Source organism: Marmota monax, unplaced genomic scaffold (assembly GCF_021218885.2).
Source record: "Marmota monax isolate L192 unplaced genomic scaffold, Marmota_monax_Labrador192_F-V1.1 WCK01_AAM20220418_F8-fsc00046, whole genome shotgun sequence".
Taxonomy (NCBI): domain Eukaryota; kingdom Metazoa; phylum Chordata; class Mammalia; order Rodentia; family Sciuridae; genus Marmota; species Marmota monax.
In genome coordinates this window covers 9,272,124-9,289,100 of record NW_026692486.1, presented here as the reverse complement: position 1 = coordinate 9,289,100, position 16,977 = coordinate 9,272,124, and the positions used below count along the sequence as shown (strand labels likewise).

At 40.0% G+C, this 16,977-nt stretch overlaps 1 protein-coding gene across 1 annotated transcript in view; it reads left to right on the top strand.

Annotated features, from left to right (window-relative positions):
• LOC124091966 (uricase) overlaps nt 1–12,236 on the top strand; it is a 31,127-nt gene extending 18,891 nt beyond the window's left edge. Inside the window, exons 5-8 of the mRNA XM_046443235.2 lie at nt 5,952–6,138; nt 7,602–7,725; nt 9,609–9,692; nt 11,720–12,236. Coding sequence (XP_046299191.1) covers nt 5,952–6,138; nt 7,602–7,725; nt 9,609–9,692; nt 11,720–11,794 — 470 coding nt within the window. The 3' untranslated portion in view covers nt 11,795–12,236. The remainder of the gene's footprint in view (nt 1–5,951; nt 6,139–7,601; nt 7,726–9,608; nt 9,693–11,719) is intronic.
• The last annotated feature ends 4,741 nt before the right edge of the window (nt 12,237–16,977 follow it).

Here is a 16,977-nt window from a genome sequence, read left to right as displayed (position 1 = left end):
CTGAGGTCATGTAGGGCTGGCAGGGATCAGGGTATGGGAGGAGGCATCTTTTGCCCTAAGTGTACACAGGTACACGTGTGCACAAGTATGTGAATGTGTGTGTCTTTCGGGGTTGTGATACAAGGAAAATGTTTGTACACGTCCCTCTTTGGAGAGTAGGGATATATTTTTTTTGATAGCCAAGTTTAATTCTTAATTTGCTTATTATCTGAGAGCTAAAACTGCAGGAATTGTGACCATGAGTCAATATTACAAGCATTGTCATAAGAAATGCCCTTGTGTGGGTTTAACAGAAGAAAATAATCATCATCTTAAACACACACACACACACACACACATCAACTCCAATTGTGAAGGCTGCTGTTACAAACCTGAATAGTGTCTTTTATGGGGGGCTGACTAGATCATGAGAATTCTTCCCCCTCAAACACATGCACTGCACTTAGTCACTCATTCCACTATTCAACTCCTAAAAGAATTTTTTTTCCCAGTAGGATATGTCACTGGGCTTCTTCTGATAGAATGGGTTCACTGCTATCTATCAACGATCAAATAGTTATAGAAAGCCTACTGAGTCTCTTGGGGCCATTTTAGGCCCTGGAAATTGCTCTAAGCCTCTCATTACATTATTTCCTCCTAGGGAATCTTGAAAGCCATGTCAATGAGCTGTATTTTTAGGTATTCCAAAGTCTTGTGGTTCATTGAGTAACTCTTGACGAGAGGAAGAAATTTGTTGACCTGAACAGCTGAGGACTGCTCTTGTGTTGGTGACTTTCCCCAATCTTGAGAGGGGAGCTAGGCTCTGCAGATGTGATGCAGTTTGTTGGGTGAGGTATCATACAGAATCTGGATCTTTGACTTTCTCGCAGCGTCTCTGTTGAACTACAAGCTTAGCTGAGCCTTGACATCACTGGGGTGGTTGAGTCACTAATGAACCTAATCAGCCCGAAACCTCTGCACTGTTTGTATTAGACTTCACAATTCTTTATGCATCACATTTCTCCTATTCTGACACTAATTATAAAAATTCAGCTAAAGCATAGCTAAATAGAGAAATGGAAGATGTAGTAGAGATCTCAAGTAAGAGATACTGTCTTCTAGTAGTAAAGAAAAAAAATAGCAACACACGGTTAATTGATGTGAAGGGATGGTGTTATGGCAGGGGGCTGATGAAATCAAAGTCCAGGAGGAGAACAGATTTAAGAGGTGACAGTTTGACAGGTGGGGAGGGGAGAACCAGGGTGAAGATGGACTCTGCCAAGGAGCCTGTTGATGTCTTTCTGGTATCAAGATGCAAGGTCTTCAGTTTCTCCATGAGAAAAGTTCTTGGCAGACCAAGGTCTTACAATCACCTTAATCATTTCTTAGTTGTACCAAAGCCTGACTTCTTCCCATCCAGGTGATGTCATCTCTCCCCATACAGAATCACAGGGAAGGGGCTTTCATGCACGTTGCATGAGCTAAATGGACTCTCAAAGGCAAATGCAATTTAATTGATCTTCACTTTTTTTCTAGCACTTTACAAGTTTGAAATATTCTAGTAGAATGATTTATATAGTTTTAAAATATCCTCCTTTTAGCTATTTGTGTCCTTTTTGGAGGTGTTAAATGTGGAAGCAATTATCCTCTTCATGACAGTTTTTTTTTTCTTGGCTCAGTAAAGCTTTGTGCTTTGTGACACCTGATGCGTAGGTAAAGGATTGGGCTTATTTTCTATTAATTTGCTGTGAGTTCTTTCCCTTAGAGAGCTAAAGGGTAGATGTATGCTTCTCTAAGAGATAAACTGCAGTCTGTTAAGTGTGTAGGAGGACACTAAGAGCTAGAAAAGATTATGTTCTAGCAAAGTAAAATGTGAAAAATCTTCCTTTAGCATTACTCCATAACCATGGCAGAAAGGAGGACAGAAAAGCTGATTAAGTGGTTTCACAGGAAGTAACCTAGAAAAGGACAGTCTTCTTGGTTGAATTACTTCTTGTTAGTCTAAATTGGAATCTCTTGGAGTGCGTGTGAGGCATCATATTTTTAGTTGATGGCCCCATGAATTTGAAAGCCTCAGGTCCCTACCAGTGTTTTGGAAGCTGGGGCACTGCCAAACAGAGGAGATAAAATAAGCTCTCTGATTTCATCCAGTTTGTCTAATGTGTGCCAAGAAAAAAAATTCTTTTAACTTTGAAGAGAATAGTTTTTTTTTGTTGTTGTTCATGAAACGATGGAAGCACCAGAGGAGATGGTTTGTGCTCTGCCAAAACTTGTGGCAACAGTTAATTGTTTAGGGGAACACGAGATATTTTATGCTGTGGGAAACTGTTGCCAAAACACACTACAAATGCAACCGTTTTCTCCATTTTCAGACTCCAGTGAAAAAAGAGTAGATCATTTTAAAGTGGCCTAGGCTAGACTGACACTCCTCTGATATCAATAAATCTCATCTCAGGGCTGGCAGTGGACTGGATGGCACAGGAGAAGTAGTTTTCAGAACCCAGTGAGGCTTTTGAAAAGCATGGGAAACATTCATAGTTGGAAAAGTCAATTTTGGCAAAATCACCGCAATGACTTACAGAGTACCTTCTATATGCAGCTATCTATTAAGCCCTTCATATGCATTGTATCGACTCCAGGGAACAGGTATGATTGTCATCTCCATTTTACAGGTGAGAAAAATAAGGTAGAAAGAGGTTAGGTAATTTCTTCAAGGTTATAGTGCTCATAAAATGGGAGGTTGAAGAATCAGGAAAAAACTGAGATTTGAATTTAGGGAAATCTGAGTCCCAAAGCTGCAGAATCCACAACCACTTTGCAATGCTGCATTCAGGAATCCTTCTATGAATAAGCCCACTGGACAAGCCAAAGTCTAATTGGCTTACCAGATGCAGACAATCAAGGCCAGCTATATTGGAAAAGATGATGCAGGTTAAGATTATCTTTGGTTATTGTTCACCTTTTTATTCCCATCCCATGGTCTCTACTACTTGTTTTAACTCCACTCTCAATTGCAAACCTATGTTTCATTCTTATAGGATTTTTTTTCTAGGAGGATTTACTACTAGAGGTAGATTCTATTTATTTACAAATGCTAAAAACAAATTATTATTATTATTATTATTATTATTATTATTATTATTATTATTATTATTTTGTAGTGCTGGGAATTGAACCCAGGGCCTTGTGCATGTGAGACAAGCACCCTGCTTACTGAGCTATATCCCCAGCCCTGAAGACAGAAATTTTTAAGGAATAAGAGCATTTCCAAGATAGAAGCCATTTCTAAAACTGATGCTTCAATCTCCATTTCAGATCAACAAAAATTGTATTTTCAGGCTGGGACCAGAGGCCCTCAAAGAATACAGGAAAATGAGAGGCAGTCACCTTTTCATCTCTTGGAAAGGCCTCTTACAGTACAGAAATGGGGAAAAAGAGTTAAAGGGAAGAGAAAACATTGCACAGATGGAGAGTGATATAAAAAGGGGGCAGAAAAGCATGGAATCTCATATGTGGTGCTGAATTTAAACTCCACCTCTGCCAGCTTCTAGCCATGTGATTATGGGCAGATGAATAAAAATCACCTGCATAAAAATACCTACTTTCTAAACTTCTGAGGATTAAGTAAGATAAAGACTGAAAAAGGCAACAGCCAAAGGCATGATAACTACAGACAGGACATTTTCAGCCAATATTGATCCTCCTCTCCTCTCCCCTTTCTACATGGTGTGTGAGAGTTGAAAGGAATCAGGAAGAGAAACAGGGAAAAATTGAGGGAAGTAAACTGTCTAGAAGAGAAAAAGACTAAGCTGTGAAACTCTTATTTTATCAATCTTGCTACACTCATTTATTGAACAAATAACTATTGATGACTTCTTCAATTCTCTTGGGTTTGATATTTAGATTCACCGCATTTAAAATACGCATTCTGTGGGACCATGTCATTATACATTTAGGTCTGATAAACCCAGCCAACTGAAAGCGTTGAAGCATTGCTATCCTTCTCTTGATCTTTCTTCAGATGTAGCTCCCAAAGAGAACTTCAGAAAGTGAAACGATTATCATTTTATGTTATACCACATTATCCTGGAACACTCTGCACAGAACAGTTTATTTAATCAGAACATATTTAATCAGCAGATCTACCACTAATTTCTGGTCATTGTGCTTTCTGGTAGGTGCACCCATAGAGCACTAAAAATATCAAAATATGTCATTGTTTACCTATCTCTGAAACCCACACCTCCTCAGGGAACTGCAGTGATTAAATCCACAAAGGTGATATGAACCAATGGATGCTTAAGAACGTCCTTGGACGTGAATTCATATATGAGCGTAGGAAAGTTATAACTGCTTCATTCCCCCCTATTTCCATCCCTCCTCCCTTCCTTCCATTCCCCTTTGTCTAATCCAATGAACTTCTACACTTCCCCTCCCAATCCTCCCTTGTTACCGTTCACATATCAGAGAGAACATTCTACCTTTGGTTTCTTTAAATTGAGAATCGAGTTACATTCCTGGTCTTCAACTAAGACCATGTAGTAGTGATACCTGAGACCTCTGGCCTTTAATTTTTAGGCTAAACAGGTCAAGAGGGACACGTATTTTTCAGGACCAAATTAGAGACTGAAAGGAGATGGACTTAATAATTCTGGTGTGGCACTTTGCTATTGGGACTTCTCTGAGTGCATTGTCCACTGTCCTCACCAGTCTGTGCATACAAAAAAGGTCATGATGATGTTGATCCCTGAATTTTCCTAGTCTTATGGCTTCCTCACTGTTAAACTGCTAGACTTGTGCAGTCAAACTCTCTCACCTTCTGGTAGCCTCAAAGGGATCGTTGTCTCATGTGTGCTGAGGAAGAAGTTTGCACCCATTGGGTCAATTGCTACCTCTCCCTGTTCTCTTCAGGCTCCACTAAAGTGCTGGAGCTTTTGTGGGTTCCATATAGAAAGAGAAAGGGAACACTCCTCTTCCTAATTCTGTGTCCCACCTGTCACCTGGGCCCTGAGCTGTAACTTCTTGGCACACAAGTAAAGGGTTTCCTTGGATTATGCCTGTTACCCCTCTACCTGCCTTATCACCTTATGAGAGGACAGTTAATATGGGGGAGCCATACCATCCCCTCCATTTTTTCAACTCTCCCCTGTCTCCCCGAGGTACCCATGAACAAACTTCAGCCAAAAAACTAAAGTCTTCTCCATCATCCAAATAAATAAATAAATAAAAAGTCTATGTGGATACAATTTAGGCAGATCCATGCCTGTGAATCACAGCCTCATCTTCCCAGTTTAAATTTAGGCTCAGCCAGGCCCACGCTGCTACCCATTCATGAAGTTGTCTAGATTTGCTGAGCTAATAACCACAGGGGTACTGAGACATCACTAGGATCTAGTGGTGTTCAAAGTCACCAGCCACTGTAGATAGTCAACATGAGGGCTACCCACCCCCATAAAGGGGTTACAGTAGTAGAGAGAAGATCTGCTCTTGAGGAGCTTATTATTTTATTTCAGCATGATTTTTCATCAAATGAGATGGAGCTTAAAACTTGTAGAGTAATTTGAGGTCTTTGATTCTGTAATGAATGACTGGAGATCCTATTTCAAATAGAGAGGTAAGAGAAGATGAAGTCATAAACAGAACATTGCCTTCTTACTGACATCTAGCACCTTGTGTATAGCTGAGAATTTATTTCTGTGGCTTTCAACACCATATGAGGGTTTATTCTCAGACTTTCAGTTTTCTTAAAGCAGGAGAAGCAGGGATTCATGGAATCCAGATATAAGGAAAAGCATAACAACCTTATCAATTTGAGGAGACAGGAAGATGGAAAACATGAGCAGAAGATGTAGTTCTTTGTGCAAACACAGTGTGCCACATTTTACTGGCCCGGGTCCACGGTGCTAGATGTCAGTAAGAAGGCAATGTTCTGTTTATGACTTCATCTTCTCTTACCTCTCTATTTGAAATAGGATCTCCAATCATTCATTCTGGAATCAAAGACCTCAAGATCTTGAAAACAACCCAGTCTGGATTTGAAGGATTCCTGAAAGACCAGTTCACCACCCTTCCTGAGGTGAAGGACAGATGCTTTGCCACCCAAGTGTACTGCAAGTGGCGCTATCACCAGAGCAGACACGTGGACTTTGAAGCTACTTGGTATGACTGAGTGTTAGGATGTGAAGTGCAGGCAGGTGGTATCTGCCCTTTTCCCAGGGGCCTAGAATTCAGAGTCTTAGATATAAATGGAAAATTTAGAGGCTATTCAACTCAATCTCCCCATTGTTCCGAAATCCCTTCTTTATTTTGCTTAAATCAGAGGCTCTCTAGAGTGCATCAGAATCACCTGAAGGCTTGTTAAAATAAAGATCACTAGGCCTACCCCCACTGCTTCTGATTCTGCAGGTCTTGCGGGGGAGACTGAGAATTTGCCTTGGTTATAAACTCCCAGGTGATGCTGACGCTGCTGGACTTTAAGAAACACTGCATTACATGGAGATGATATCTAGCCTCAGTGCCTCACAGTGATGCTGACATGGCTGAACCAGGGTGACCAACCTTTCCCAGTTTGCCAGGGACTTTCCTGGTTTCAACACTGAAATTCCCATGTCCCAGGCAACCCTTTGATCCTGGGCAAACTGGGACAATTGGTCAACCTAGGCTAAATGCAAAATAATAGGATATTCAGAGAAGTGCTCTGTAAATGGCAAATTCTTTAAAAAGGTAAAGGTATGATGATTATTATAATATCTTTGACAAGGAATAATTAGGCTGCTGAACTCCCTGGGCTTGCTTTTTAACTAGATATCTTATTTCTTCACTGAAGCTCTAATTGTTAGAAATTTCTACCCTAGGATGAGCCGGAATCTGCTCCTCCCCCACGTAGTTTCCTCCCACTGGTATAGTTTTTCTCTGTTTTTTTTTTTTTTTTTTTTTAATTATGTGATAGGTTTTAAAATGCTTGAGGAGAACTTCCTCTCAGTCTTCTGTTTTCCCTTTTTAATTTCAGGCTCCTCTAGGCAGCAGGAGCCTGCTATATTGATGTTGAAAAGAGCATGAGATTAAACATGCCAAAGTCAGGGCAGTGTTCTGGGTCTTTCACTTGAGACAAACACTCAGAGTAGATCACAAACTTTTGCACTCAGATTCATCATCTCTAAATTGGGGAGAATAGTAGTGCCTGCTTCAGCTACATTGAGAAGTCAATGACAATGTCCATAAAATGCTTAAGCTGAAGATTGGCAGGGAGTAAAACTCCAAAGGCAACAGTCAAGGAACCAGCCTATCAGGGCTGTGAGAGGGTTAGAGTGTTTGGGTGTTCGCTTCACTGGTTCTTCAAACATGGTGAGAGATTTACTTTAAAAAGTCCATTAGGCCCTGGTGCTAATCCATGAAGACAGCCTGGTACATTCAGTGTTTGCTGAGTGGTGTGTGTATACTCGTTTGTATGTCTGTAGGGAAATGGGAAGTGAGTTTTGTTTTGTTTTTTGACATTATGGGAGAATAATCTCTTATAAAACCATCAATACAATTGCTTTCCGGGGGACAGAAATGTCACTCCTTAGTTTAATAATGTGTTCTTAAAATGTGGTTCCCTGAGAGTCTCCTTCCCTGTGTTTCAGGGACATTGTTCGGGACATCATCCTGGAGAAATTTTCTGGGCCTTATGACAAAGGCGAGTACTCACCCTCCGTCCAGAAGACCCTCTATGATATCCAGGTGCTCACGCTGAGCCGGATTCCCGAGGTATGTTTTGTCACTTGCCATTATGAGGATTTAGAGAACTTGTGTCTCCTGTCAGCTCTGAGAAAGAGTTGAGAGTTAAAATAGGAAAGTGGAAGACACATGAAAAATGACATCTGTTGTTGTTCAAAAGCTTGTTATAGCAAGTGAGAAGAGAGCAAAAATGGAAAAATCTGCTCAGCCTAAAAACACAGGCCACTGATATAGTTCTTTAGTTTTGTTGAAAATGCTTTGAATCTTTTCAACCTGCCACTTATTTAAGTCATTCAGGACACTTCAATGCCTTGATGAGATAATTAGATGGAGCTTCTATGTTTTAGTGGTTCCAGAGAATGAAAGATAGTTGTAAAGGGATTCATTCTATCATCCATCTATTTATTTGATGTTATTGGTTATTATGCCTCTGGCAGTACACAAAGGATACAAAGATTAATTAGACAATATCCTACCCCCCAAAAGTGGATAATTCAGTGAACAAAGAAAATTTGTAAATAAACAATACAATAGAAAGGTAGATAATGATGGAAATACAGAGAAAGCATTTAACTCAGGCATTGGAGACAGGGATAGCCAGATTTTCCAGAGGGAGATGTGTGTGTTCTCAGTCTTTAGGGACAAGTAGGGGTAATTTGGGCTTCTATGCTAGGGTGAGGAAGCAGAGTAGGTATGGCGGTAACAACATAATATTATTATTTACTACTAAGAGTTAACAATATATGAAGTACTAGAACTGAAAATCCTTCCATGTGAGTCCTTCCTTCTACATATATGACAGAAACTAATCAAGAGGGCCTTTGTAGACTTATTTATATAGCCTTTACCTTATCCTGAGAGCCCTTAGGAGCCACTGAAGAGTTTAAGGCAGGTGCGGTGTGGCCTGATTTGCACTCTAGAAAGAATACTATGCCAGCAGTATGATGAATTAAAAGGATGATGGGGCCTCAGGCAAGGGGACCTGTTGGGATGCTGTTGCAGAAATATGCAAGGAGAGCCTGGGCCCAGCCATGATGGAGTTGGAAAGGAGAAGTACACTCCTTAGACTTGGACAAGAGGGTCTTGTGCCACGGGTCAGCACTTCAGAGAACCCCTTTAGACCTTCCTCTGGCTATGCCTCCTTCTATTGGATAAAGAGTTGGTGGACCCAAGGCAACAAACTCTGCAGGGGCTCACACAGCCCCCCAAACTTCCTGCCCAAATTCCTTCCAGAACCTGAGAAAATCTTTTCTAGAGACCAATCTCCAGAGGGCACACGGTGCTATTGGTGTGTCCACAGTTGGACCTGAGAGTGGACAATGGGGCAGATGTTTGCAGGAGGTATTGATGGGACTTGGCATGTGATCTGGAGTATCTGCCCACACAAGTCCAAGAAAAAGGGTGGAGTGGGTCAAGAGCAGAGTTGGCTCTTTCCATGTAGTATGTTTTGAAATGACACGCCAAAGCACGAGAGGATTGACATTAAAACCTGGCCTTACCTGAAAGTATATTTGTCAGGTTAGGATAGACATATTTCACTTAACATTTTTAAGCTTGATTTATAACTTTTAATTCTTTATACGTGTGGGGACAGGCTTGGAGAGGAGGGAATGGAATGAGGAGGAGTTTAGGATGTTGACTGGTCTCTTCCTGGAGGCCAGTTGGATGCTGAACAGTTCTCCTAGGTTTCTAACTTGAGGAGCACTTATTTTTTCAGAGAAGCAGGTTTTGTATACTGAGGGGAGAGAAGTGGGCCACCATCTAATAATAGGACTAGTCAGAGAGAACAGAGTTGGGCAGTAGTGGAACACCAGAGGGTGTCTCGAGGTCTAGTGGGGGCTGAGGGGAGTGGAGTGACAGAGAGTGTGAGACTCACAGTTGCCCAATGTGATGCGTGCTATTGTGGATTCCAGATAGAAGACATGGAAATCAGCTTGCCAAATATTCACTACTTTAACATAGACATGACCAAAATGGGCCTGATCAACAAGGAAGAGGTAAGAGAAGTTTAAAAATATTTAAAGCACATTTCTGCTATCCCCTCCCCCCACCTTAATGCCTCTTTGTAAACTTGAGATGATAATATCACTGACTAAAACTCTAACAGCTGCTGCTTTGGGGAATATTTATAGTTGCCACTGATTAGAGCCCTCTTAGACTATGGGACTTTCAATGCCTGAGGCTGAAGTACCCCAGAAGTGGACCAGTGATTACAGGGGAGGGCGGGAAGTTGCAGAGAGGAAGAGACAAAGAAGGAACAGAGTGTGCCCAAGGAAACAGCTCCGAGATCTGCTTCTCGGAAAAGTGCCACACAAGGTCGCCACTTCATTATTCCTCCATCACGAGGCAATGACGAGAAGAAAAGATTCTATTTTCATTTTCTTTCATCATCTCTACCTTTTGATTAAGTAGTCAATTCAGTAGCACACAATACACCCAGGAAAGATGAAAGCGTATTTGTGTTTCTAGTTGCAATTACAGGAGGCAAGATGAGGAAACTCATCTATTGAAAGGAAAGTTTTGTCTTGGAAAAATGCACTGGCCCTGACGTGTTTTCAGCTGTGGCAGAAGGTTAAACCACTCAGTGTGTCTGACTAGGCAACCCGATGTCCTGACTGGTGGTCTGTGTGGTCAGTTCCTGGGAGATTAGAACTGTCTCTCCCCCATCGGCCACTTTCAAAATGGTAGAATTTCTCCATTGTGTTAGTCTGAAGATAGCATTTTGGGTCATTTCTTTTAGTATATGGTAGAGAGTGAAAAAGGAAAGGGGCCATCTATTGGCATGGCTCTGCTGCTGTAGACTCATATTTCTTGGTAGACAAAGATTAATAAAAGGGTTTCCAGAAGGGCCCACATTCTGGGCCTGCTAACCAGCTGCAGGTGGATGCTGGAGGATGACATTGAAAAACAAAGGTCACACTTAGGTGTATGTAGAGGTGATCTCAAGCCTGCTATTGCAGGGGAGGGCAACTTTAGTTCCTTGCATTGTTTGTTCTACTAAAAGGAAAGGCAAAAATATTTGCCTCAGAGGAAAGAACGGAAGATGATTTCCAGAATTTCATTAATTAGGATTTAAAGTGTTATTCCAATGATTATCTGCTAAAGGGCCGGAGGGAGATCTGAGAGGAATCTTGGTCATATCCACCAGAGGCAAAGCAAATGGGCTCAGTAAGAAAAAGCATCAGGTATCATGACTAGAGTTTAGCTCAGGATCCCAGGCAAAGAGAGGAGGGTTTCTTTGGTGCTCCTGAGCCTCAGCCCTGCACTGATCCTTCTAAGGGCTTACTTGTAGGCTGAGGTCTCAGATGCCCTCCCTCTGAGAAGTCAGACTCACAACCCCCTTCTAAATCCCAGCTGGGTTTCTGGAGGCCGAAAAATCCAATTTACTTGGGTCAAGTCTTTGTATAAAGGCATATGAATGGCTGAAGGAGTTGTCACTGTACCTTGGGGATGACTGGAGCCACTCTCAGACCGTCACTCTGGTGTGTACAGAGTGGAGGCAACACACAAGAAGCAGGAAGTTGAGGCACACGAACAGCAAAGAAAAGTGACAAATGACAGGGTGAGAAGATAAAGGAACTCAGAAATCAGAGCTGCCTGGAGCCCTTAGCACTGTGCTGGCAGTCCTGTGGACCTCAGATGCTCTCGAGGGCATGGCTGGATTGTAGCATTGGATCATGATCGATATGCAAAGTGAGTCATCAAGAAAAGGTCAAATTGTATTAACTATACTCTACTTAAAAGCAGGGACATATAATGCATTTTAGAAGCATTTATATCCCAGTGATTACAAATTTAAAAAAAAAAAGACCTCTTTAATTTTCTGGGAAACTGACTCATCTCTCAACTAAGGCCAGAAAAAAATAAAGCAATACCATGCTTGAAGTGACTTTACTGTAGGGCATTTTACTGTTTAACAAATTGTTTTTGTTGTTGATTTAAAATTCATAGAAAGGAAAGGGCTATTTTGATGTCTCTGAAGTTACCATGTGTGTGTTTCTGTTTTTTTTTTTTTTCCCTACAGGTCTTGCTGCCATTAGATAATCCATATGGTAAAATTACTGGTACAGTCAAGAGGAAGCTGTCTTCAAGGCTGTGACCTTGTGGTATAGGAATCCATTCTCAGTTGAGAAACTACTTCATTTGTGATGCTGCAGATTGTAGTGTGTGAGTCATTTAGCCACGCAACTTTCCAATGTAGTACATTGATTATTCACTTTCCTTCTGTACTTTTCTGATACTTGACTCAGCAAGGCATTTTGTGGATTACCTTATTAGTAATAATAACATGCTTTGTGGATAAAATTTACTTTAAAAACACTGAGCAGTATTAGAACAATCACAAACCAATATTTCTTTTTGGTGGTCTTGTGCCTTCCTGTCTTGGAGATTTAGAATCAATTCATTAATGAAATAATTATGAATTAATGGAGGTGCCACATCAATTAATTTGAGCATGAGTTGAAGAAGCAAATATTGTTTTCATTGTAGCAATGCTTCTGGGGAATGCAGAAAATATAATAAAAGCATATTGAAAAATATCATCATTGGGACTCCAATTAACTGAATATTTGAATTTTTAGAAATTCTTTAGCATAGGAATCATTGGTAGTTTATTTCTATTCTGAGTGGTTTTATGATCTTTTTAAAAATTTTTGGATATTTATTTTATTTTTTTTAGTTTTTAGGTGGTCACAATATCTTTATTTTATTTTTACGTGGTGCTGAGAATCGAACCCAGTTCCTCACACATGCTAGGTGAGCGCTCTACCACTTGAGCCACATCCCCAGTCCCTACATTTTTTATTTGTTTTAATTAGTTATACATGACAGTGGAATGCACTTACATACTTTGATATATCATACATAGATGGGATATAATTTCTCATTTTTCTGAGTATACATATTATAGAATCATATTGGTCATACAGTCACATATATACTAAAGTAATAATTTCTGTTTCATTCTACTTTCTTATCCCCACATCCCCTGCCTTCCCCTCCTTTCACTTCCCTCTTAATGTACCGATTTTGTTACTTTTACAATCCTTAGAGAATACTTAATACACATTCAGATGTTAAAATAAGTATAAGGTTTTTTTTTTGAATAAGCATCCCTTTGACACAAAGAGCCATATTTAATAAATATTTAGTCAGTACATGGATGAATGTATATAGATATAGAAAAATGGAGTGTGTGTGTGTGTGTGTGTGTATATATATATATATATATATACATATATATATATATATATATCAGCAGAGATGATTTCTTGATGAGATTATGAGTGGACTTTTAATTTTCACCATGTACTTTTCTGAATCTTCCAAATATTAACATTTATTGCTTTCATCATCAGAGCATTGATACTCTGTATCTGATTGTACATGATGTAGAATTATACTGGTCTTGTAATCATATGCATATGGGGTCAAAATGTCGATTCATCCTACTAACTTTGCTACCCCCTTACCCCCTCCCCTCCCTTCACTCCCCTCTGTGGAATCCAAAGTACCTCTATTCTTCCCTAGCCACTACCCCATGCTTATTGTGTAGCATCTCTATATCAAAGATTGGCTTATTTCACTTAGCATTATATTCTCTATCTCCATCCATTTACTAGCAAATGCCATAATTTCATTCTTCTTTAAGGCTGAGTGATATCCCATCATGTATATATACCACATTTTCCTTATCCACTCATCTGTTGAAGGGCACCTAGGTTGGTTCCATAGATTGGCTATTGTGAATTGAGCTACTATAAACACTGATGTGGTTGTGTCACTGTAATGTGCTAATTTTAAGTTCTGAACAGACATGTCAGAGAAGAAGAAATACAAATGATCAAATGAAAAAATGTAAAATATGAAAAAATGTTCAACGTCTCTAGCAATTAGAGAAATGCAAATTAAAACTACACTGAGATTTCATCTCCAGTGAGAATGGCAATTACCAAGCATATAAGCAACAATAAATGTTGGTGGAGATGTAGGGGGAAAAGTCCACTCATACATTGCTGGGATTGCAAATCGGTGCAACCACTCTGGAAAGCAGTATGGAGATTCCTCAGAAAACTTGGAATGGAATGATCATTTGATCCAGCTATCCCACTCCTCGGTTTATACCCAAAGGACTTAAAATCAGCATACTACAGGTAGTATGGTTTTATTAGTTAACTTTCCATTACTATAGCAAAATACATGAAGCAATTAACTTAAAAACCAAAAGGTTTATTTTGGCTTATGGTTCTAGAGGCTCCAGTCCAAGATCAGGTGGCCCTTTGCTTTGGGCCTCTTGCAAGACCATGGTCTTGCACATCATGGTGGGAGCACCTGAAGGAGCAAAACCACTCATATCATAGTCAGGAAACAAGAAAGAAGAGGAAGAAACCCAGGTCCCACAATCCTTGAAAGAGTATGCCTCCAGTGATCTAAGAACCTCCCCTTAGGGCTTATCTCTCAAAGGTTTCATCACCTCCTAATAGCACCACCCTGGGGACCAAGCATGTAACACATGGACCTTTAGAAGCACTCATCCAGTAGTGTAGCAGTTAATCACACAAACTCACTAAGTCCTGACTCCAGCTTTTCCTATATATATGAGGTTTCCTCATCTGTGAAGTGGAGGTGAAAATAGAAGTCCACAGGTCGGAATACTCCACAGGTCTTTTGAGGATTAAATGGGATAGTATTTGTAAAAAAGCTATGGTAGTATCAGTGACAAACACAGAAATTTCTGTGTGTTTGTTGAATATAATAAATATCCTGTTTTCTTTTCATTGTTACTATACTCAAATAGGAAGTCATCATTGGCCTCTGTGGGTCAGGCAAGAGGTGGGTGACCTTCAAAGCAGTAAACCCTACCAGATGCTGGGGGCCATTCACAAGCTAGGGCTTGCTTGGAAAGAACATAGGATAAGAAAGATGAAATGATTTGATAAGGCCAGTTTGGGCTGCATTGAATACTCATGTTGCAAAATGTGCTTCTACATCATGTAACTTTCATGGCCAAATGGCTGGTACATTTTATTCCTCTGCTAATTTGATAATTCTGTTCTAGAGGAAAGAGTCTAGCATGACTTTTCCTAAAAAAAAAACACAAACAACCAAAAACTGAATTAGGTCTCTCTTATTTGACATTTCCTTGTTCAAGTAAGTTTTATAAACACTATTTTTTTTATTATCAGAAAAGAAGCCTATATTTGAGCATAATCCTTAGAAATTATGGCCTATTTCATACATATATGCAATTTTGCTTCTCCTGAACTCTTACTATACTTACTACAATAGATTACAGATGAGTTATAGATGTCCCATATATGTGGAGGGAATGCCTGTCTCTGTCAAACTGTCAAAAACCAGGGTTTTTTTTTTTGTGTTTTTTTGTTTTTTTTGGTGTGTGAATGTTTTTTGTGGTTAGAGTTTTAAACTATGAGCTGAAAACGAGCTTTGGGTTTTACCTGCTCCTTTTGGCTCTGGCAGGCCTGAACTGTAAGCATTTATAAGGTAATTTGTATCCAACCCTTGGTAATTTTGCTCCAGAAATCTACAGGGATTCTGATCAAATTTCCTGGGAGGCAGAGCTGCTTTCTCAACACTGTCCACTCTCCTTCCCCCAACCCCATCTCACCATGGAAGAGTAATGCAGGTGATTCGAAGGTCACAATTCCAAGGTCATGTACTTTGCATGGTATCTGAGAAAAACACAGGCTTTTATTTGGGGCTCATGATTTTGGCAGCCAAGAATCTGGAGGCTTGTTCCATATGCTCTCATCCCATATCTTTCATGATCTCATTCCATAACTGTTCATAGCAACAGTCTCAGAGAATAGAGACCATTACTTTCTTTCTTTTTTATTTTGTAACAGGGATTGAACCCAGGGGCACTTAACTTCTGAGCCACATCCCTTTTTATTTTTTATTTTGTGACAGGATATCACTAAGTTGCTTAGGGTCTCACTAAATTGCTTAGGCTGGCTTTTAACTTGCAATCCTCCTGCCTCAGGTTCCTGAGCGGCTGGGATTACAGGTGTGCGCCAGGGCACCTGGCCCCATTCCTTTCCTTTTTAGAGTCAGGCTTAAGTTCATACCATTCTTTATGTTTAGAAGCCAATTTTTCTCTCCCTTAGAAATAAATCTTTTGAGACATGTTTTACTTATTTATCGCTGAAGCAGAATTTATCTTTTTCAATCATCTGTAGGTTTTAACTGCAGAAATCTGAACTTTTTTTCTAACTTTTTCATGCTTTGTCCAGAGAAAGAAGATTGCCATTCCTTCAGACTCTGAGCTGTTTGAGTTCACCTTTGTAGGAGCCTTTGCAAAACCTAACTTCTGCCTCTGCTCTTGAACTTAGCTTGTTTCTAAAGACATGGATTTTGAGTTTCCTAACCATACACATCTGCTTCCAAAGGTTTCAAACTCAGTTTTTTTCAGTCTTTGCTTTCATTTTTTTTTTTCCCTTCCTTACAGCAAAGTGGCCTATCATGTTTTCACATGCTCAGACTCCCTTCTCAGAAATTCTGGAAGGGTGTTGGAGGCTATTGAGACAGTATTGAGAATAGAGTGGCTATGGACCTGTTCCTAGCACACTGCAGAGAACCATAATTAGACCAAAATCGTACACCTTTTTATCGGGGGGCGGGGGGGGATGAGATGGCAGCATATGACAATGTTGTAAGTTTTAACTGAATGGTGAAAGGGAGCAGTGACACATATAACTCAGATCATTGCATTCTTAGAAAAATCATAAACGTCTAGTTGAAATAAACATCTAGTTGTTTTATTTTAGATAGGTGGCAACTGAAGAGGAGAAATGAAGAGACATGTGCAAGTTACCTGTCTCTTCACTACTGATTGTTCAGTAGCTAAGTCAGCAGCAGACTGGAGACTAGAACCCAGGTCTTCTGACCCCTACTCTGGAACGCCCTTCCTCCTCCACTGTGGATTCATAGCACCAGTTTTCCTTCTTCACTATGTATGGATTAAGCCTGTGTTAATTTACTCTACGTACTACATACTCACCACAAAGAAGGTGTATGAACAATCTACACTCTGGTGGCTGGGAGAAATCACCTCAGCATTAAAAATTCATTATAGAAATCGGCCCAAATAGATAATTAAGCAGACTGCCTAACTGCCTGTCAACCTTAAATTAATGAATGCAACTCCACTCAGACTTTGCTAAAAACTTAAATTTTTTTTTTTTGCTGTCTGTTATTGACCCATACCCATCTTCATTCAAATCACAAAGGTATCACAATCTTCCCTTCCTTAGTTTCACA